General features: G+C 44.0%; 1 protein-coding gene across 1 annotated transcript; it reads right to left on the bottom strand.

Annotated features, from left to right (window-relative positions):
• Window positions 1-1,435: 1,435 nt before the first annotated feature.
• On the bottom strand, window positions 1,436-23,897 carry LOC147425248 (calcium-dependent protein kinase 13-like). The gene is made up of 8 exons (XM_086500800.1): window positions 22,749-23,897; window positions 22,534-22,657; window positions 22,297-22,440; window positions 22,059-22,211; window positions 21,776-21,891; window positions 21,531-21,698; window positions 2,185-2,415; window positions 1,436-1,867 (listed from the first exon to the last, which is right to left on the bottom strand). Exons 1-8 carry the CDS (start codon window positions 23,256-23,258, stop codon window positions 1,706-1,708), a joined length of 1,608 nt encoding a protein of 535 aa, XP_086356926.1. The 5' UTR covers window positions 23,259-23,897; the 3' UTR covers window positions 1,436-1,705.
• Window positions 23,898-24,211: the final 314 nt, after the last annotated feature.

Here is a 24,211-nt window from a genome sequence, read left to right as displayed (position 1 = left end):
ACCCACCATGGCTGCCCCATCACCATTGCAGACCAAGAATATACATACTTGGGTGCTGGAAAGGTTTTCTCGTCTTATTGACTAATTATAGGCCCACGCTCACAAGGAGAGGAATTTTAATGCTGTAGTAACAAACCCAAGAGATGTCAAAGATCCACACTTGGGTCATAGAAAAGAAGAGATTTTAAGCATCCCAGGAAATGTTTCAAGAGAGCTCGATGTTCTATTCAATAAAGCTTGAATTCAAGAGAAGTTTGGTATATCTACCAAAGTTGGGGATAAAAAGGTTATTCTAGTTTTCTCTATCTCACTCTCTCTCTCTCTCACTCACACACACACACACACACACACACACACACAATAAAGCTTGAATTCAAGAGAGTTTCATAAATCTACCTCTCTGGGTTATTCCAAGAGACCTAACAGATCTTTTGCACCGGACTAAAAACAAGTGTTGATTATCTCGATAAAATTGGGATAACAAAATCCATCACAATTATGTCAAGGAAAACACTACACGCACAAATGAGAGTATGATTTTTACACTATTAAAGATCTTAAAAGTGTAAATGCCTAGTCTTGAACTTAGGACATGATACTCTAAAAGCTCTAAGAAACCTGTCTGCACTTGAAGAGAAGAGGTATTTAATGTTGTCGGGATAAACCCAAGAGAGCTCAAAGATCTACTTGACACAGCCTGAACTCGAGACTTTATAATTAAGAGGGAACTTTGGATAACAATTTAGGTTATTCGAGTTTCCTCTTCTTATTGAGACACAATAGAGTTATAACCAAAGAGAAAGTAGTGGTGATACATACAAGAGAGAGAGAATTGCAAAAGAGAAAGACGTCTATGCGATGAGTCTTGATATCTATGAATCGGTTCACTCCTCACCCCCCTAAAAATTTCACTCTAAAACTTTTCATTAATTTAACAGGTTTTCTTTGAATACTGGACTCGACAACATCCACATTATTCTTACCATAAATGTACATTTGAAGCAGACCCTCCATAGATAGAAGAGCCTTTTATCCGACTCTTTAGTACTGGACAGCTAAAAAATGAAGTTCAGTTGATCCACTTCAACATCACTATCTGTAACCAAACCAAGTCCCCATAAAACAAAAAGCTCTTACTTGGCTTCCTTGGCATACGTCAAAACTTTACATTCTTGCACGAGAAAAGATCCATAGCCTGCACTTGCATCGATAACTTGGTGTGGAGTATGTGTGCAAGCAAGAGACTACACTCAACTAGTGTCCGATGCTACGGCAACCCACACGAGAGTAAACAACATAAAGAAAACCGCCATACAAATCAAATTGAATTTTTGTTAAGCACGAGATGCCCCAGACATTGACCGTAGTAAAATGGGCGTCAAAAAGGCTCCAAAAAGCCTCCGTCCTCCCATCACGAACAAAGACAACATTGATAAACCCCTTTATAAAACCTATGCCCTGGCTATCTTTAACAAATCAATCGCAAACTCAAGTTACAACTGAATGTGATTTACAAATGGCCCGGTAAGAGCTGCAAATTTAGTGTTAGGAGACCTAGTGTTTGAAATATCTCTAATGATCGACGACTACAGAGCCAAGAAGTTTACCAGGGTTCGTCTTCAATGGACCAAGAGCACATACCCCTCTGATTTTGAAAATCGTGTTTGCTTTCTACATAGCCAACAGGAAAGGGCCTCCAAACACATCATTTCTGGTTACCGTCATCTTGCATTTGAAGAGAGCCATCCTTCATCAGCTTTATGCTCAAGCTTGTGAATCTTCCTCGAGAATAATGACGTGAAGCCTTTCTCCAGTCAGTGCCTGTCCGCATCATACTGGCAAATTCTTCATAGCTAATTTGACCATCCTATAAGATCCAAACACAGCACAATCACAAAATGTCTAATCATGAGTACGTGTATGTGGACGTGCATGTGCACATCAAGGGATCATCTACCAGGTAATAAAACCATCACTACCCATACATATGTCATCAGTGCCCACACACACCACACACATCAGCATACATTCATACAATGTCTGTTACTTCTCAGTCATTGCTCCAAATTGCCGGCAGAGTCGGCCATAGTAAAGCCCACCACTATTTCAGAGAGCACAACCAATGATCATTCCAGAATTTATTGAAATTAGAACAAGGACAATCAGCGTTTGGTAAGGGTCCACCTTGTCTGTATCCACTTCATTCATGATGTCATTGATAAGTTCACTGTCTTCTGGTGCCAGTTCATCGATTAAAGCTTGCTTTAGTTCCTCGTAGTCAATAAATCCATTGCCATCCAAATCGAAATGGGAAAAAGCCTTGTGCAAATGCTCATCATTATCCATCCTTTGAAGGTGCACGGTCAATGCAGCAAATTTACCATAATCAAGGGTACCATCCTTACCAACGTCTGCCTGTAAGGAAAAATGGTTGCAGTTAACATCCAATGCAATTGATTCCTCATCTAATCCCACCTGATGAACTCAATAAGCTTGGTAAAAGCCTAAGGGACTGGACAACAACCTGTTCTTAGAGAAACAAACAAATGATGTTTGAGATTTTTTCAATTCTTCAGTGTGTCCAAGAAACGGTACACTAGAGAGTCCAAGCTACAATGCACTTCACATGCCTAAGAATGACTACGTGTGTAATAACAAAGTGCTCCCCATGTGAAGAAGCTAACTTAGAACCTCGTATTCATCCAGACTGGAAGTTTCAAGTTAGTCAATGCAAGAAATTGAAAACGAAAAATGGGCCATTTTTTGGCCATGTAATCATCAGGCATGGCTGCATCCATGCCTTTTAAATATTACTGTTTACTAACAAGATTTAAACAGCTAATTCCCACATTTGCCTTATGCCAATCTCCCCTATTTTGTCAATATACTTCAAAAAGAGGACAATATGAAATGGAAAGACAGTGTCTGCTGTCATGTCAGTGCGCGGCTACAAGGAGAGAGACGAGAAAAAATAGCATTTTAAAGCAGTATTTAGCCAGTGTTCAGGAAAGGTGTGCCTCAGCTTAGCCTTGAGCCAATTCGCATAAAGGGATTTGTGTATGTTCAGGATAAAAGGTTTTTCCAAATCAATGCTTTGACCATGGACGATTAGGGACATTGAATTTCAAGGGACTTGAAGAGCTTGGTACCTCTTCTGGCTTTGGGCAATATTGGTATTCTTCGGGCACTTGACTTTATGGTCACTAAATGGCCGCCCAGCGTTGGGGCTAAATATGTGAAGGGTGCACCAAAATGAGGATGCCCAATGGACTTGGGTTTTGGGCACCACATGAAGGCCAGCCATAATGTAAATAAGGCATAAGGTAGAGTGAATCAGTTGAATGCAAAAGCCACTACACAGCTTGGATCCGAAGACCACAGAAGAAAAAGATCTGGCACGATGCTTATTGGCACCAGCGGCGGAAGATTCCATGCCGTTCGAGTTCTGGGCTGCCACATCGTCGGAGTGTGTTCTCAAACTGGTGTGTAAAAAATTAGAAGTCAATTATGTGTTTTTTAGGGGACGCCCTTGATAGGATTAAAACCAATTTTAGCTTTAGGTTAGGAGCTATAAAGAGGAGGGCTTACATGCCAGAGAGGATACTCAGTCAGAGAAGGCAATCACAGAGTGGGAGGGTATTCAAGAGGGCTTCCAAGACCATCGTAGGCATTCAGAAGGGAATCCAGAAGAGGCATACTTAGAATAGGGAAACAGAGTAAGGGAAAGAGTACATGGAAAATCAGAGCAGAACGGAATACGCCGAGTATAGGGTAATTCACGGGAGAGCAATCAGGGACTGTAGGATTCTCAAGGAATCTGAGGGGAGGGAAATTCAAGGTTTCAAGGGAATCGGGGTAATGCATTGTCTCGGAAGCCCTTCGTTCTGGCTATTTCCGCGATTCATCACAGAAGCTTCGAGGATATGGTTGACCAGTGCGCCACAGATCTGGACTTTGCTGACATTTTTACCCGGATACAAAATGGGGAGACAGTTTCAAGCTATTCCATACGGAACGGCTATTTGATGCGCAAAACGATGTTGTGTGTTACCCGCTTTGATGGAAAAGGTCTTGACAGAGTGCCATTGTCCACCTTTTACATGCTACCGCGCCATAGATACCACCTTGAAGGGTGTGGAGCATTACTTTTATTGGCCGAGGCTTAAAAAGGATGTGGATGACTTCGTTCGCACTTGTTTAGTATGCCAAAGGTCAAGTTTGATAGGCATAAGGCACAAGGACTTCTAGAGTCTTTACCCATTCCCACCTGCCTCTGGGAAAGCATTGTTATGGATTTCATCTTTGATCTCCCCAAGACTCAAAGTAGGCACGATGGCATTTGGACTGTCATTGACAGATTTAGCAAGCAAGCTCACTTTATTCAAGTAAAGAAGACGATCAAGCCTAATCATTTAGCGAGACTAATCATTGCTCAGATTTTTCAATTACATGGCATGCCTGAGATGATAGTGTCAGACAGAGATCCCTGATTCACGAATTTGTTTTGGAGGGCAATTTGAGAGAACATTCGCACGCGGTTGCAGTTCTCATCATCATTCCACTCTCGCAGACAGATAAGCAATGTGGGATAGCCAATTTAGTGTTTTTGGATTTATTGAAGTCTTACATCTCCGATCAGAAGACTCAATGGGAAAAATATTTGCCTTTGGTGGAGTTTGCCAACAATAACACGGTTCACTCGTCGATGGGGAAGGCGCCATTTGAAGTAATCGAAGGTGCTAAGAAGGTCCCTCCATTTCTAAGCACCAAGGATAAGATTTTTGAAGCAGATCAATACACGAGGGATTTGGACACTGCTTTTGCCAAGGTTCACGAGGCTCTAGAGAAGTCTCAAGCACGGCACAAGAAGGCAACACATAGACATAGACGCGACTTGAAGTTAAAGGAAGATGATTGGGTGCTATTACGTTTTGAGAAGGCACGCCTAAGGAAACAAAAGGGAAAGGAGCGGCTTTTTCCGAAGCTTAGCATGAGGTATTGTGGCCCTTTCCAAGTCCAAGAAACAATAAATGATGTATCCTTCAGACTCAAGTTGCCAGACACTTGGAAGATTCACAATGCTTTTCATGTGAGTCTCTTAAAACCCTTTAAGGGTTAGGTGCAAGTTAACAAGGAGCCTGCTGTTGAGCAAGCTGAAGTGGAAGAGAGTGAGAAGATACTCGTTCCGGAACAGATATTGGCCCATAAAGAAGGGAAAGTGAAAAGTAAAGTGATTCGGCGGTCCTTAGTGAGATTCAAGAACTATCCGGCATTGGATGCGAAGTGCATGGAGAAGGAGGACCTAGCAGAAACTCCTCAGATTTTGGAACTTTACCTTGAGGCTTTCAGCTTGGCTACGTCTATTCCGAAAGATCCCGCAGATCAGCAGGGTTGAATCTGGTGCAGATGGGACTCCACGAGAGGGGAGTCACTCCGCTCCTTTGTCACACATTACTTGGATGGAATAAACTCACTCATTTCCCTTTGGATTTCAAGGAGACTGCTGTGCTAACAGTATTCTATTGTATGATTTTACGAATAAGAAAACTGAGAGGTCTTTGGTTACATGCGACTGCAACAAGCAAAAAAAAATTATGTGGTTCTTGTGGTTCTTTCCTTGAGTGATACAAAACACTACCAAAGCTCTGATACCAATGTAAGGTGCAGCGGAAGTGAATGTTGAACTTTTGCTCAAGATGAGTGCTCCGAACTGTGCTCAAGGGTTCCTTTTACTTACGGAAGGGAGAGCCTTCGGTTCCTTTAGTGAGAGAGTGTAATGGACACAAACAAAGTGGTGAACCCTGTAAATGAAGGTGCTGAGACTCAAAGATAAAGAGAGAAGAATACGACACCAAAATGTTGTCAAACCCTCCTCCTAAGGCCCCACTCTCTATGGCGAGAGTGGTGTACTTATGATTGCATAAATCTCTACAATGCTTGGACTTGCCGACGATGTCGACGACGATGAGGTCGACGACGAGACAGGCTGAAATCTGAAAATGCTAAGGGCTGAAATCTGCAAATCTTTATCTGCTAATTTCTGACTCTATGTCGGTGACGATGTTGATGACGACGCATTGAAAATGCAGATGCTGAAATCTGCGTTTTCCAGGCTGAATCTGCAGACTTCGCGGGATCGAACCGTGCGACGAGGATCTACTGCGGGAAGGTGAGATCTGCGAGGTTCAGGGGTTCTACTGCGGAGTCTGACCGCTGAAAACTGAAAACGCTGATGCTAACTGAGGTTCTGTCGCGATGAATCTGCAAAACATTGAGTTGCTTTGTTGATGAAAAAATGCTAGGGCTGATTTCCGTCTCTAGTGAAAAAACGTGATGAATCTGATTTCTGTCTCTGGTGCAAAAACGCTATGGATCTGATGCTTCTGCTAATGCTGGGGCTGATCTACAATGCAAAACGCCGGGGCTTGTTCTGCCATGCAAAAACGCTAGGCTTGGTGCTGCTGTTCTGCTACTGCCGGGCTGGTCTGCTGTGCAAAAACACCAGGGCTGAGATGATCCAAAAAACGCTAGGTGTTGCAGTTTGCAAAACGCTAGGTCTTCTGATGGGGTTCTGTTGAGAAGTTGCCTGTTGAGCCCTGCTGCCTCTTCTGCCAGAAAGTGCTAGCGCTAGGTTTCTATTTATACAACTTAGCAAAATTGCCCTACCTAGTTCCCAACAAAAGTCACTTAATAAATAAGTGAAAAATGTCAAAAATAGGGAAAATAGGTCTAATGCACTGAAAAATGATCCTAATGGAATCAGATGGGAATCTGATGATCATGTTGTGTGCAACCAGAGGATATCTAATCTAAGTGCCTGGACATTCACGGTCTGCAAACAGACTCACAAAAGTGCCAAATCACTTCCTATTCTAGACTCACTTGACTGAACTGAACCTTGGTCATGTTGTAGCTTGTCCACAGACACAGGGTTGGATGTGTCACGTGACATGTATCCATCTCTCTCTCTTTTCCCTATAAGGTAAGAGGATATAGTCCTTCGTGCTTTTCAAGCATGTCAATGGCCATTCATACTTTGCGACTTAGGGATAGCAGTATGTCTAGTCAATCATCGTTCTGTAAACACAAGAACAAATGTCCAATTATGTTATCTTTCAATAAAGTATGTTGTCACGTGTACATGGCTCTGTATGTCTAGTCAATCATGGTTCCATAAATAGAAGAACAAATGTCCAGTTATGCAATCTTTCAATAAAGTATGTTGTTATGTGCACATGGCTCCATGTGCCACGTGCACATGCTTCATGGACCTTTTTGGATTAGTACCGGCAATTTTGGGAGCCTGTTCGAAGGACCTGCATGTCCGAATGAGTCCATCAGATTAGGTTTTCCAATTTTGGAACCCTCTTTCATAAATGGATTGTACAAGCGTTTTGACACGTGTTGTTACACTACGGTGGGCATCTGGCATGACGTGCATGTAGTTGTAGACTAGAGGAATCCAATGAGCCATTCCCCAAAATCCTGGATCGACAGATATGCGACAGTTTCACCCAGAAACTTAGCCCTAGTCAAACTTATCAATAAATCATTTTGATTATTTATTTTATAAGCATTTGACAGAGGTTTTGCACTACCTAAGCCTTAAGAGGTTTATAACCTGCAATTTTCCACTATAAAGGAGACAACTTGGCTAACGTTTTGCATAAGTTGCAGATAGCACCCATTGCTCTAGAGTTTCACTATAGATCAACCTTGGCATTTGCGTCAGACCAGTCTTAGCGTTTTGCAAAGCTCAGCACAGCGCTATCAAGTTCAAAACATTTTGGCAAAACGAGCAAAACGAGGTTTTTTTTTTTTTGGGGGAGGGGGCTTCTGACCAACTAACCTCAAACCATCTGTTTGGGGGTTTTTCAAGCCATGTGCCTTACCTTGTTCACTCGTAACTCGAGTCTCACATTTACATTTTGGTATTTCACATGTCTAACAAGTGAACTTGTATGTATATTCAATGTATAGGTATAGGTACATAATGTAAAACAAAACCTGCATTTCGCTTTCTTTGAGCTCCAAAACGAAACGTTTCAGAAACCTCGAAATCCCGAAACGTTTCATGTCACACTCGTCCGACTCTGTAGCAAATCAGCCCAGTGTTTTCAGATTTCAGCCCCTCCGATCTACAAGCAATCTCGTTGCAGCCCGGAGTTTTCGGCAGCCCATTGAACCTCTCCTCGGACATTCCCTCGCCACATCGAGTGCTCACATTGCTGCCCATCAGTTGCTCCATCATTAGCTGAGTTTTCAACTACGTAATCAAAAGCAAATATCACATCGGCAACGATGTGGGGGGCCCTTGAGAGGGTTGGTTGAGACCCCATCGGGTGTCTCTCTCTCTCTCTCTCTCTCTCTCTCTCACACACGCACACACGCAAATCTATACCTCTCTCTCTCTCTCTCATTACCTCTCTTCATGGAAATAAAAGGAACCATCATTCATGCCAAGTAGCAATCATTAATGCAAGGAAAGAAGTAAAGATTTGTGGAAGTGTGAAGTCTAGATCTTCACCATTTTGAATTTTGTTGCACCTAACATTGATATCAGAACTTTGAAGATTGGCACTAATCCGATAATCTCCAAAACATTTTTTTTCTCTCTTGTATTTTTGGTTGTGTTGGCAGTCCTTCAGTAATACTCCTCCCACTCTTAAAACAGCAGGCGTGCGCCTTGAACGTCAGAAAATAGCAACCAATTGTATACCAGGTGTTGCATCCACGGTGCGCCGACATAGTCTCCCGAAAATTAGTCTGCGACCTTCCCTGCCAAAAGAATCCTTGCATGGTTAAGACTCGTAGCGGTATGGAGACGACTACCAATTCAGAAGGCGAGCAAGTTCCACCTGCGGATCCCCCATGAGGCCTCCCACTATCCCTCCATCCTTGCCACGAAATCCACCAAATCCCGTGAATTCCATGATGCGAATGATGATGAAGATGATGATGCGGCAAGAAGAAGCACGTCGAGTAGAGCGTCTGGGTGCGGCTGAGCGAGAGGACCGTCATATGGCGGTCGAAGCCGAGGCTCGTAGACGGGAGCGTGAGGCAGACACCAAGGCTTGTACGCAGGAAAGGGAAGCAAAGCCTGATCTCATCACAACTTTGGGTGTTCGATCCGATACCTCTTCTTTGGAGCCCAATTATGAAAAGCTTGCCAAGACCATCGCGGAGGCAACCAATGCTACACGGACGACCAACCAACCCATTGGGTGATTGCGACATTCTATTGGGCATGCCCTAGCACGACAAGAATGATGCAACTCTCCTGGTTCGGAACCACCATCGCCGTGATGCAGAAGGGCGAGCCAGTTGTCCGAACAAAGCCCTGAATGTCAAGTGACACATCCAACCCTATGTGTCCGTGGACAAGCTACAACATGCATATCCTCTGGTTGCACACAGCATGATCATAAGCATTCTCATCAGAATCCATCAGAATCAGTTAAGGCAATTTTCTAGTGCATTTAGCCTATTTTACCTTTTTTTGACATTTTTCACTTATTATTTTTAAGTGACTTTTTGTTGGAAAGTAGGTAGGGCAAATTGAGTAAGTTTGTATATAAGCAAACCTAGACTAGCACTATTTGGCAGAAGAGGCAGCAGGAGCACATGCTCAACACGCACCTTCTCAGCGGAACCCCAGCAGAAACCCCCCAAGAGAGCTAGCGTTTTTGCTCCACAGCAACAACCTTAGCGTTTTTCGACCAGATCAGCCAGCAATTTGCACTTGCAAATTTCGGCGACAGCAAAACCTCATAGCAGCCTAGCGTTTTGCATTTGCAAGACAACCGGCGTCAGAATTGCAGATTTTCAGCCCTAGCGTTTTTGCATCTGCAGCCAACCCTAGCATTTTGCAGATTCTCCGCAACGGAAACTCAAGAACCATCAGCATTTTCAATTTTCAGCAATTAGCACCCGCAGATCAAGTCCCGAACCTCGTAGTTCTCACCTTCCCGCAGCACTTCCTCGCCGCACGGTCAGTTTCCGCAAGGTTTACAGTTTCAGCCCGGAAAATGCAGATTTCAGCATCTGTGTTTTCAGCGCGTCATCGTTGCATCGTCGCCATCGACATCGTCATCAACATAGAGTCAGAATTCAGCAGATAGAAGATTTGCAGATTTTAGCCCATAACGTTTTTGGACAGCAGAAGAAAGATTGCAGATTTCAACCCTTAGGTCGACTTCGTCATCTCCATCGTCATCGTCGACATAGCCTAGACTTGCATCAGTCTCATGCATACCATTTGTACCAGATTGTGCAATCATAAGTAGACCACTCTCGCCGACGAGAATCAGGCCTTCGGAGGAGGGTTTTACAACGTCTCTGGTGTCGTATCTCTCTTCTCTCTCTATCTCTCAGTCTCATACACTTGCACGCACAGTGTCCATTCACTTTCTTGTGATCATGGCACTCTCTCATTAAGAACGGACGGCTCTCCCTTCCATAAGAACAAAAGGAACCTTGAGCACAGTTTGGAGCACTCATCTTGAGCAAAGTTCAAACATTCATTCCGCTGCATCTAACATTAGTATCAGAGCTTCGTGTTCTGTATCACTCAAGGAAAGAACCACAAGAACGTCACAAGAATTTCTTTTGCTTGTTGAGGTCGCAGGAACCCAAGTTTGCTTGTGCATGTTGATTCCTAATCGTGTTTTTGAGGAGTGACAGGAATACCAAGAAAGAAGGGCTAGTCCAGCCTCCCCTTGTCTCTTTTCACTCATTGAGAGCGGACCGTGCACTTAGCGTCCGGCCAATCGACGTGAGGTGGGAAAAAGCAACCTTCGTGTGAGCGCAAGGCCGCCAAGGGGTGCGCCCACGGAAAGGAGTAGAACTCCGGTGAAGAGAAGATCCTTTTCAACCGCGGTTTGCAAGCGAAAGAAAACCTCAAGACCCTCAAGAACCTCAAGAACTCAAGAAACCAAGACCCACAAGAACCCAAGTTCCTCGTGAACTTAAGAACCCAAGACCCTCAAGCACCCAAGTTTCTCGTGAACTTAAGAACCCAAGACCACAAGAACCCACGACTTCAAAATGGTCATCACTCGAAGCGGAATGGATACTTCGCTTGGAGGTAATAAGCATGAGAGAGGCGAAAATAATTTTCCCCACCAAGAGGTTTTTCCGACCCTCCCCCTTCCCCATCTATGACAAGGATTGCACTAACTCCTATGGAGGCTTTCGACAAGAGGATGATGGAAAGGAAGTTGGAAAGCGAAGAAAGAATCGCAGCCATAGAGCGTAAGTACCACGAAAGAATGGCAACCATAGCCCATAAGAGCGAGCAAGCCCGCTTGGAAGCCAAAGTAAGAAAAGCAAAAAGGGAAGCAGAAAGAAAGGCCGACTTGGAGCGTGAGCGAGAGCAAGCGCGCTTGGCTGCCGAACAGAGCGCTCGACACATGAAAGAGATGTTGCGACTCTTTTCTCAAGTGCAGGCGCACTTTGCACAGAATCGGGAAAAGGAGACTCTCTCAGTCTCTACTTCTCCAAAGCAAGACACACAGGATTTGCATGATTATGAGAAGCATGATGAATTAAATGATAATGATGAGCATGATGATTTGATTGACAATGATAAGCATGATGATTTGGATGTTAATGACAAGCATGATGATTTGCATGATCAAGATGTGATTTCTCACGAGCATGATGATTTGTATGATCAAGATGTGATTTCTCACAAGCATGATGATTTGCATGAAGATGACGTGATTGTTCACAAGGATGATGAGTTAGTTGATGCTTTCTCTAGCGAAGCTAGCCTCGTTGCAAATTCGGTCAATCACGAGGATCGATCTTGGCTCTCGAGTCTAGGTCAAAAGAACCCCCTCACAAAGAACCCCTTCAAGAAGCACCGATCTTGGCTCTCGAGCCTAGGTCCAAAGAACCCTTACAGAAAGTACTATGTGTTCGAATGATTCGTCATCACGCATTATTCGAGTGTTTTATTCGTGATGGTTTCCTGTATTTTAGTCGGCATCTTTCTGTGATCCCTTTTCCTAGGCATGACATATTGTACGTTGAGCACCTTTCACTCATGAATGAGCACGAATGTATGCAGATTTTTCATGAAAAGTTGAAAAGTATGCATTCAAGGAAGTCACATTCCGTGTCTCTTCCTTGGCACGACACAGTTGTAGAAAGAGTACAAGAAAGTATGAGCACCAAGCATGGGTATTTCCATTGTGAATTGCCATAGTTGATTGATTTAGATCCGAAAGAAAAGATTCGATCTCATTGTTTGCCTGTATATGGTGAACGGTTTGGCACTCCGTCTGCATGCACAATCTTTGAGAAAGACAAGACTTTCCCACTCACTTTACATGGCATAGGTATGTTCATGGTTTTGTGTTGGAAATGGTTCCAGGAATTTTCAGCCATGGAGATCCTTGAAGACGAAAGAAGCATGACTCTCGAAGAAGTTGAAGCATTGAAGGAGCCATAGAAGACTTTGTGTCGCTTTTGGCGCGGCCCAAAGAAGCAAGCGTTGCAGACCTCTATGAAGTTCAAGTACCGCATGACCCACACATCAGAGTGGGCCGGCGAAGAGTCCCTTCTAGGATTCCGGATGCTATTGACGATCTCCCCCGACACCATACAGTTCGGTACCAGTACCTCACTTTGAAAAGGAGGGGATGTCACGTGACACATCCAACCCTATGTGTCCGTGGACAAGCTACAACATAGCAAGGGTTCAGTCAGTTCAGTCAGTCCAGATTACAAGTGATCTGGCACTTTTGTGAGTCTATTCGTAGACCGTGCATGCCCAATCACTTAGTGTAGATGCATATCCTCTAGTTACACACAGCATGATCATAAGCATTCTCATCAGAATCAGTTAAGGAAATTTTCCAGTGCATTTAGCCTATTTTACCTTTTTTTGACATTTTTCACTTATTATTTTTAAGTGACTTTTGTTGGAAAGTAGGTAGGGCAAATTGAGTAAGTTTGTATATAAGCAAACCTAGACTAGCACTATTTGGCAGAAGAGGCACCAGGAGCACATGCTCAACACGCACCTTCTCAGCAGAACCCCAGCAGAATCCCCCCAAGAGACCTAGCGTTTTTGCTCCACAGAAACAGCCTAGCATTTTGGACCAAATCAGCTAGCGATTTGCACTTGCAGATTCCGGTGACAGCAGAACATCAGAGTAGCCTAGCGTTTTGCATTTGCAAGACAAGCGACGTCAGAATTGCAGATTTTCAACCCTAGCGTTTTTGCATCTGCAGCCAACCCTAGTGTTTTGCAGATTCTCCGCGACAGAAACTCAAGAACCATCAGCGTTTTCAGTTTCCAGCAGTTAGCACCCGCAGATCAAGTCCCGAACCTCGCAGATCTCACCTTCCCGCATCAATTCCTCGCTGCACAGTCAGTTTCCGCAAGGTTTACAGTTTCAGCCCGGAAAACGCAGATTTCAGCATCTGCGTTTTCAGCGCGTCGTCGTTGCATCGTCGCCATCGACATCGTCATCAACATAGAGTCACAATTCAGCAGATAGAAGATTTGCAGATTTCAGCCCATAGCGTTTTTATACAGCAATAGAAAGATTGCAGATTTCAGCCCTTAGGTCGACTTCGTCATCTCCGTCGTCATCGTCGACATAGCCTAGACTTGCATCAGTCTCATGCATACCATTTGTACCAGATTATGCAATCATAAGTAGACCACTCTCGTGGGCCTTCGGAGGAGGGTTTTATGTCGTCTCTGGTGTCGTATCTCTCTTCTCTTTCTATCTCTCAGTCTCATACACTTGCACGCACAATGTCCATTCACTTTGTTGTGATCATGGCACTCTCTCATTAAGAACGGAAGGCTCTCCCTTCCATAAGAACAAAAGGAACCTTGAGCACAGTTCGGAGCACTCATCTTGAGCAAAGTTCAAACATTCATTCCGCTGCATCTAACACTGAATGACCTCTCTAGTTGTTTTCTATTTAGATACTTTTGAACATTGTTTGAGAAAGTATTGTTTGAAATTTGTTTGAAATGGATGCTATCTGTTTTAAACCTGTCTTAGTGCGATTTGAATTGTGATTTTACTCTCGAGTAGAGAAGTGAGAAATACTGTTTTGGTATTGTTTGAACCTCGGAATGACGCAGGCCGATGCCTAGCGTTTCATTGTATGTTTGAAAACCTCAGAACGACGACGCCGATGTCTGGGGAGCGTTCCGTTGTATGCTAGAAAACCTCCAAACGATGCACGCCGATGCCTGGGGAGCGTTTGGTTGTATGCTTGTACCTCCAAGCGACGCAGACTGCGGTCTGGGGAGCGTTTGGTTGTACAATCCTCTGAGCTCATGGCTCGGACCTTTTTAAGTTATTTGCGGGATGGTGACGAGGTAGTCGTTGAGTAGCTTCATACCGTAGACCGTTTGTCTCGCGGGAGTGCTCAGCGGCGCTGTTTGTTGTATCTTGTAACATGCATATGTAAGCATTTGTGTTGCATTGCGATGTGCCAACTACTAAATATTCCTAATTGGATGAGATTGCCTACGTATGTAATTTTAGTGCATCAAGACACCCGTGGAAGATCAGTGAGGTCTGGGTGTGATGGCTAATTTTACTACACCAGCATATCAAAAGTTCCGATCTGGATGACAAGAGAAGCCAACTTCTTGATCAAAAGAGCCGAAAGGAGAAGCCAACTCCTTGATCAAAAGAGGCAAAAGGAGAAGCCAACTCCTTAACAAAAAAAAAATCAGCAAATTGATTGTCCCTCGGAAATTTTGAGCTAACTTGAATTGTTTTGCAGATATGCTCGATTACTTTCTTTCAAGAAGGGGGAATGTCACAAACTGCTGACGTGTCAAAGCCCTGAAGAATGCAGCCGACTTGCAAATCCCGGCCGAGGGACCTAAACCCTGAGAAGAACAAGTAACAGAAGAAGAAGTCCTACCAACTTATGGGAACCCCGTTTGATGGGGCCCCAGTGACATAAAGGAATTAAAATAAAGCACGACCCACACACCAAGACGCGCAAAAACCGATGACGTGGCAACTGTACGAACGCTCCGCGTTTTGCGCTGATTGCTGACGTGGCAGTTGTACGAAATTCTGTTATTTACGCTTGCAGTTTTTTGGCATTTTTTTGGACCAGAAGCTTTTGAGTTTGAAGGTTTTTCATCTAAATTGCTTTTGGGGCCTAGAACCTTTAAATATAAGGCCATGGGCTCATTCTCTGCATGCTTCCTAGAGAAGCAGCAGAGTTTGGAGTACTGGCTTGTACTGTGTTGATGCAATATAAAGAAATACCGAAAGGGGCGCCAAGGCTTGGGACCAATACTCTCTGGGGTGGAATTCCGCCACTCCATGTCGCGTGTCGTCTCTCTCTCTCTCTCTCTCTCTCTCTCTCTCTCTCTCTCTCTCTCTCTCTCTCTCTCTCTCTCTCTCTCTCTCTCTCTCTCTCAGTTCAGTTGTTATCGAAGTGCTAAAAGTCTGTTCAGTCTGTTCTTTTCTATTGGCACGTGGTGCCCATCTTGCGACATCTGGAGCGATTGAAGGAGGATTTTTGGGCTTCGTCTCAACAAGGTAAACCTGTGATGTTCTATGCTAACCGTGTGTCTCAGTTAGGTGGACAAGTGAGGAAATCGGATAAGGAAAGGTTGGAGGCCTTTCTCTTTGGATTGGACCACTCGATCAAGTATCCAAGATAATACAAGAAGCGATACACCTGGCTCAACCCAAGAGATGAAGCACAACAAGGGTAAGCTCAAGACAGCCAACGGTAATGGAAACTTTCTCTCATGACTCCTCTAAAGACAAGAACAAAATTTCTAATGGGAATGGTAACAATAAAAAGAACTATCCAAACTCTCAATCTAGTTCTCTATCTACATCTCAAGCTAAGAGCGATAAATATAAGGATAAGGGTAAAGGAAAATCTGATAACCCTCAACTCACACTTCATGAGAAAATTGCTCAAGGAGTCATAGGTGGTCAACTAAGTAGAGAAGAGCAGGCATTGCATGCAAAGGAATGTAGGTGCTTCCATTGTCACGTAGGTCACATGAAACAAGACTGTACTATAAAACTCTACAAAGGAACCCACTACTGCGTCAACTTTTGCCTCTACCCGACCCCATTAGCATCTCACCATCTAGGACCGTTGTATCAACATTTATGCAATCTAAAGCAAATACCTCTCTAGCGATAGAGAGGGGGGCCCTTGGAGGGGGGTTTGAGACCTCATCCGGTGTTAGTCTTCTCACTCTCTCTCTATCACTCACAGAACCTTCACTCTATATCATTCTCTCTTCTCTCTCTAGTCTATTGTACATCTCTAATGAAGTAAAAGGAACCTTGAGTACGCGTTGAGCACTTAACCTGAGCATTGGCCATCAATCACTTCCGTTGCACATTACATAAAAGGAACCTTGAATACGCACTGAGCACTCATCCCGAGTTATCACCATAAATCACTCGGACGGGTACGAAAGTACAAAATAAGTATGGATCATACCCCCACGGATTCTATCACGAGGCTGAGATATTCACCAACTTTATTGTTGGTTTCCTTCCCTTGATTTTTATTAATTTTTTGAACCCTCTATTTGAAGTCACAAATGGCCGGACATTGTATGGCCAATGTGAAACAGTCGATGGCTAAGAGTTCCACCCGCAACAGTGGAGGCCAAGTCGCCAAGAGATGGTCAGGCCAATCGGCGCTGAAATCCAAGAAATAAGAGGGTGGCTGGGCTCAATTAAAGTCATTTAGGCCCCTCGACATGACTTTAATTTGGTAGGTACTAGGAAATTAAACCAATAGGAGTAAACTCGACACATGGCAGTAGGAGAACAACCTACAAGCCCACACTCTAGGAGCTCATCCCAAGAGGGGATGCCCAAAATTGAAGAGGGGGACTGAAAATTAACTCATTGCACACTACAGTGTGTGTGAGAGTAGTGGGTGCAGGTGATCACCCCTTTAATAAGAACCTTGCCTTCTCCCTTGTCTCATGTAGCGCGATAATTTGCTTTCGTGCATCTCTCCCCTTTGCACATAAGGTAATGCCCCACTAGTTGCACTTCTCAAATGACCATATACAGTTCTGGGGGTTCTATGGGCATTTGCCAAGGCAAGAGCCTTCTATATAGGAAGCAAATTCTTGGAGCCGATTTCACGGTCTTCGATGATCATCAGAGTTTACGCTACTTCTTGTCACAGAAGCAGCTTTCGGAAAAGCAGATGCGGTGGGCTAACATCTTGTCACAGTTTCAACTTCCAGATTGTCCATGTTCAGGGACCAAAGAACTTGGTGGCAGATGCTTTGTCTCGGAAGTCGCTAGTCTTGGCTATTTCCGCGATTCATCATAGAAGCTTCGAGGACATGGTTGATCAGTACGCCACAGATCCGGATTTGTTGGATGTATTCACTCGAACACAGATTGGGGAGGTAGTAGCGGGATATTCCATACGGGATAGCTACTTGATGAAGAAAACGATGTTACACAGCCATTGAGGGAAAAGGTTTTGACTGAGTGCAATTGTCCACCTTTTCGGGCCACCGCGGCATCGACACCTGTAACAAACTGTTGACGTGTCGAAACCCTAATTCTGTTGAAAGCCTAACCCTAAAATAAAAAACCCTAATTTTGCCCGAAACCCTAATTCTGATGAAACCCTAACCCTAAAATCAGAAACCCTCATTCTGCCTGAAACCCCAACCCTGATTTGCTGACGTGGCGGGCTGACACATGGCTTGTTGTATGGACACCAGCGCGATTTACAAGAAGCTGGAAGCTTTTGGCACTGCTTTTTGGACCAGGAGCTTTTGAGTTTTTAAGGCTTTTCACTGTAATTGCTTTTTAGGCCAAGGGCCTTTAAATATGAGGTTAGGGCTCATTCTCTGGCATGCTTCCTGGAGAAGGTGCAGAGTCTGGAGTATCGGCTTATACTTTGATGATGCAATATAAAGAAATACCGAAAGGGGAGCCAAGGTTTGGGGCCAATACTCTCTGGGGTGGAATTCCGCCACTCTGTGTCGCGTGTCGTCTCTCTCTTTCAGTTCAATTAAAAGTCTGTTCAGTATGTTCTTTTCTATTGGCACGTGGTGCCCGCCTTTTGACACACCACCTTGAAAGGTGTGGAGCGTTACTTCTTTTGGCCTAGACTCAAGAAGGATGTGGACAACTTTGTATGCAGTTGTTTAGTATGCCAGAAGGTCAAGTTTGACACGCATAAGGCATAGGGATTGTTACAGCCTTTACCCATTCCCACCTCCCCCTGGGAAAGTATTGCTATGGATTTCATTTTTTATCTCCCGAAGACACAGAGTGGGCATGATGGTATTTGGACTATCATCGACAGATTTAGCAAGCAAGCTCACTTCATTCTAGTGAAGAAAACAATAAAGCCAGATCGTTTAGCGAGACTCTTCATTGCACAGATTTCCAAACTACATGGCATGCCTGAAACAATAGTCTCTGACAGAGATCCCTGATTCACGAGTTTGTTTTGGAGGGCTATTTGGGAGAACATTGGCACACGGTTGCAACTCTCATCATCATTCCACCCTTCGAAGGTTCCATCCTTCCTTAGCACGTAAGATAAGATTTTTGAAGCCGACCAATACACGAGGGACTTGGACACTGCTTTTGCCAAGGTCCGGGAGGCTTTAGCGAAATCTCAGGAACGACACAAGAAGGCAACAAATCGACACCGTCACAATTCGAAATTAAAGGAAGACGACTTGATGCTCTTACGTTTAGAGAAGGCACGCCTAAGAAAGAAAAAAGGAAAGGAGCAGCTTTTTCCAAAGCTTAGGATGATGTATTATGGCCCTTTCCAAATAAGAAAAAAGATAAATGATGTCTCCTTTAGATTGAAGCTGCCCAATACTTGGAAGATTCACAATGCTTTTCATGTGAGTCTATTGAAGCCTTTTAAAGGCGATGTGCCCGAAGACGGGGAGCCTGATGAGCAACCCGAAGTGGAGGAAAGCGAGGAGATACTCGTTCCACAACAGACATTGGCACACAAAGACAGAAAGATAAAAGGTAAAGCGATTAGGCGGTTCTTGGTTAAATTCAAGAACTATCCTGCATTGGATAAGAAGTGGATGGAGGAGGAGGACCTAGCAGATACTCCTCAAATTTTGGAACTTTAACTTGAATCATTCAATTTAGCATAGTCTACTCCGATAGAACCTCGATTTCAGCAAGGGTGAATCCAGTGCAGCGGGTTTGCACAAGAGGGGAGTCACTTCGCTCCTTTGTCAACGAATTACCCCGATTTTCAATAGTCATTGATGTCACCTTTGGGTTTCAGATATACTCAAGGGCTGAGTAGTATTCTGATGTATGACTTTATGACGGGAATTCCCGAAAATAAAAATGATTGATTTGTACTTAACTTGTTTGAGTGCAGGAATTGAAAGACGAAATGGCTGCAACATTTCGATCTCATAAATCTCTATAGACAGATTGCAATAAGGATTAGTTAATTGGGCATCCATGAGGTCCGGAATGGATCTAGATGCGATTACAAAATACATTGCCGATTGGTCATGGTCTGAGATTTGCAATGAATTTGTCTGTGATTTGTCATATGATGTCCTGTGATGTAAAGTGATGTCCTGTGTTGTCTGGTGATGCGACTATCGTTTTGTACAAGTGCTAGATGTGTCGTGTGTAGTGCATCGGTACTAACAGTCAGAGTCTACTAAGGCAATTTATCTCCTCGATCTGTTTTGCAGACGTGATTACAATTCTTTCAAGAGGGGGGTATGTCACAAACCGGTGATGTGGCAGGCCCCCGGACACACTCACACACCTTGCGACAAAAATGCCACGTGGCAGCAGTCTCGAAAAACGCGCCAAGAAGCTGACATGGAACTGCCATACAAATCTCCGCAAATTCCGTTGACATGCTGACGTGGCAATGTACGGATTTTCGGAAATTACGCTGCTGCTTTTGGCTGGTTATTGGATTTTGGGGCTCTGCTTTTGGGCATCCCTTGTAAGAATACATAAGTCCTTTTGGGACTCACTTCTCAGAGCATCTGGACGCAGAGTCTGAGAGTGAGTACCCACGGACCCTTTTGAACTTTGCACACAGATTAATATAAAAAGAAATACCGAAAGGGGCGCCAGTCTTTGGGGTCTTGGCATGGAACTATGCCGGGCCGTGTCGTCTTTGTGAATTGCTTTTGAAGTGAATCTCTGCTGTGTCGCGGTAGAATCTTGACTTGGGGTGTCCAAGTTTGTTACAGTTTCTTTGCTCTTAGTGAACACGGGGACACCATGCTTTCTCGCACTTTCACCCGTTATGTCTATGTTATATCTAGTAGCTTTCAACTTCGAGGTCTCCTGACTTGTCCATTGCTGCTGTAAAATCAAGCAAGGCCTTTGCTTAATCCAAGCAAGGCACCTGCTTATACTCACTGGCCGCCCCTATGCTTGTTCGGCACCCTGAACCAAATGAATAAGTGATACCACCGCAATGTGCAGGTCCCAGGATATGGAAGCTAATATGCAATTCTGTGTAGACAGAGTTGTGGAAGCCCATATGGTTTGTGGATGAGTAGGACAACAAAAGGAAAGCCCCAAGTCAGATGCCGAGCATCCAACCAAGTAGAACCACATCCTCGGACAAAGATAAGTGTGAAACCACCTCCAGAAGCAATCTGGGGCAATTTGCAAAAGATCTCCTCACCAGTAGAGGAGGCCAAGCTTTACAAGCCTTGAACAAACCTATGAAACGGAAAATATCATGCTAGGTCGGTCTATGTGGCCACCAAGAAAATTGTCAAGAGGAGTTGCTCGCAAGCTGACGAAGATAGGGATAGAGAGGATACATGCTAGAGGGGACAGAGCTGCAACACATATCCAGGAGAGAACTGCCACCCCACCTCATAGGAAACAAAGCAGAAAAACAGAAGACCAGAATAAAATGAAAGCCGTGGAAACAAAAAATAGGCATGATAAATAAATAAAAAAACTGGAGAGCACTGGCTACCACAACTGAGAGCTGGACTGCAGGTGCCCCTTGGCTGTCAGGCTGGACAAGTGGCCAAGCTAGTTTTGGCAAAGAGAAAAATTCGCAGACATTGAAGATTGGATAATAAACTAAATAACAGCTGTCAACTCTCAATAAACTCATCCACTTTGTCAACTCTCAATAAACTCATGCACTTGTCCAATGTATCACATATATCACATACATGGTTTTTCCAAAAAGCCAAGATCTAATGGAGAATGGGCATTCACCTTTTCCATTCACGACCACCGTTAAGCCTCATGGTAAAATGGTGTAAGAAGTTCACCCAAAAACATACACATCTCAAAATACAGTAGAACTAATGTGCTTACTCTAGGCTCAAAAGACTTTAAAATGTTCAATTAAATGATGCAAACTGTTGCAAACCTTTGTGATATGAAAGGTTTCGAAGAGCAAAACCTACAAACCATGGAAATACAGCTGGTAAACAGGTCTAAAAGTATTCAAATAGAAGGTATGTGACTCTTTCGCCCACCTTTGAGTCATTGAACAAAAATGACAGTATAAACTGAACTTACCGCCTCCATCAGTTGGTGAATTTCATTTTCAGCAAGCTGAGAACCAAGCTTGTGAAGTCCATTCTTGAACTGTTCAAAACTAATTACTCCGGTCTTATTGGTGTCCATCATGTTGAACATATTCTTGAGGCTGTCCACTTCTTCACCAGACAAAAGTTCTGCAATCACCTTCGGTCGACGAAACACTCGAATAAGACTGTATATATACCTAAGAACACATCCACATGCAGCAGTTGAGTCCATACCCGTAGAGCCTTCTTTTTCAGCTTATTCATTGCTGAGAACTGTTTCAACCGTGAGCGCACTGCATCACCAAGGGGAACATCAGGAGCCTGCTTGGCATTCTGCAGCCATGGATGATCTGAAACAAAAAAGAATGGGTGACTTTTATCAAATTTCATGTTCATGTGAAAACTCTATCAAACTGAGCTTGGTCCCTAGTTAAGGATTACACCTTCTAAACTGTAGCTCTAAAAAAATTTATCACAGCTTCTGAAGAATCACAAGTAAGCATTAAAGGTAGGCTACCAAGTACTTGCTGAGCTGTAAGCCTTCGCTTTGGATCAGGTTCAAGCATTTGGCGAACAAGTGATTTAGCTTTATCTGAAACCCTTGGCCATGGATCCCTTTTGAAATCAATAACACCGCGAAGGATAGCTTGGGCAACCCCTTGCTCCGTCTCTGATCACAGAATGTGACTTGGGTTAAGATAAAAAGGAGAGCATAATTCAACAAGCAATCACTTCCAAGTCACAGATGAAATAACCTGCCCAAAAAGGAGGAACTCCGCACAGCAATATGTAAAGAATGACACCTGCACTCCATACATCCACCTCTGGCCCATAATTTCTCTTCAAAACTTCTGGAGCCATGTAATAGGGACTCCCAACAATTTCTGAGAACCTCTCTCCTTCAAATACACAAATGAGAAACCATTGAAACTCTGGCAAATACTGTTAGGACACTTAGTATCATGCAGTTTGAAAGAAAACAGATTTTATACCAGGTTTGAAAAAAACAGAGAGGCCAAAATCAATGGCCTTCAGAGGAGAATTTTCCTTCTTATTACCAAACAAAAAGTTTTCTGGCTTCAGATCCCTGTGCATCACCCCATTTTTGTGACAAGCCTGTTCACAATGCAGACATGCTTAGTCAAGAATGACAGCATTAGAATTCGGATACCCCATGTGATCTTCAATATGCAAATAAAATGAACACCTGCACCACTTCAACGATCGTTCGGGTGACATTTGCAGCAGCTCGTTCATTGTAATGACCTCGAGCGACTATGCGATCAAAAAGCTCACCTCCTTCACAAAGTTCCATCACCAAATGGACAGCGTTGTCATCTTCGTACACTCCCTTCAGGCCAACAACATGTGGATGTGGAGGCAAATGATGCATGATGACCACCTCTCTCCGAACATCCTCAATATCGACAGCAGTCCTCAATTTGCGTTTGGAAATGGATTTGCAAGCAAACACAAGCTGAGATTGTCTGTCAGTGCAAAGATATGTTATACCAAATTCCCCACGACCGAGCTCCTTGCCAAGGATGTACTTCTCTGTGATGTCTTCCCCCTCCTTAACAGATACTCCACCAGGAAGGTTCCTCAGCACATTGACTCTAGGAGCCCCTGCAGATGGATAGGCATCTGGAGCATAAGGGTTTTGTTTCTTGTCCTTCTTCTTGACACTTCCTGATGAAGTGCCACAGCAATTCCCCATTTGGTCAAACTTGCATCCACACTGGTCGGTGAGGTTCTAGGAATGGATGTGAATGAAGAATGCTACGAGGTTGAGAATGCCGCTGCTCCTCGAGTGCAGAACGTTGAAGTGTTGCCAGTAACAAAGCCCAAAAAGGCATAAACCATTATCGCCTCCTACAGAAAATGTTCATGGCCAAAAACCTGCAGCTGGAAGAGGCTACTTCTTCGCATTTATTTAGGCATTTTCAAAATGTCATGCTGCTAAAGCGCAACATGACCTGTAACCCCGCAGATCCCCTTCGCATTAGCACAGCGACGCTTCTAGCCGCCGTGTAATGACTTCTGAGGTCGATTCAAAATCGTCGATCATGGGCTAGGAAAATTACTCGGCAATGCATGGCATTGTCAGCAGACAGCCCTCGCCTTTGGCCAGATCCTGTGAGTGAGAGAGAGAGAGAGAGAGAGAGGGAGAGGAGAGAGCGTAGGTGTACGTATGTGTATATGTGGGTGCGTGTAGAGGAGGGAACTTGCGAGGGGAGTTTCGAGTAGATAATGAGAAGTGCGGGCGCACATGCGTGCGTGTGACTGTGCGTGCGCGGTGTATGTGTGTGAGAGAGTAGGTACTTCCAGGTGCTTCCAAGCTGTGTTCACGAGTCACGACTCCACATTTACTTCTGTCTGGAAAGGTAGAGGACTGGCTGTCGACGGTCCCCCATCATCCATGTCCGGTTACCCCGATTTAGGTTCAAAACATTCTTGTGCATGTGTTGTTGGAACTTGAAGTCTGAACTTTGAAGAGCTTCAACATCGATGCGTGCAACGCATATCCATGTGTACACCAATAAAAAATCTATTGGGTTTCCTCAAGGCTCAAAGTCTCAGTCCGTTTCTACACTAGAACTAGAATACTTCAGACTTTTACAATTAAGCAATGGATCATAGGAGTCTGTCGTTGGGGTTGTACGTTAGTAG

This window comes from Adiantum capillus-veneris, chromosome 25 (assembly GCF_014529385.1).
Source record: "Adiantum capillus-veneris isolate H3 chromosome 25, ASM1452938v2, whole genome shotgun sequence".
NCBI lineage: Eukaryota > Viridiplantae > Streptophyta > Polypodiopsida > Polypodiales > Pteridaceae > Adiantum > Adiantum capillus-veneris.
This window is presented reverse-complemented; position numbering and strand designations above follow the sequence as displayed.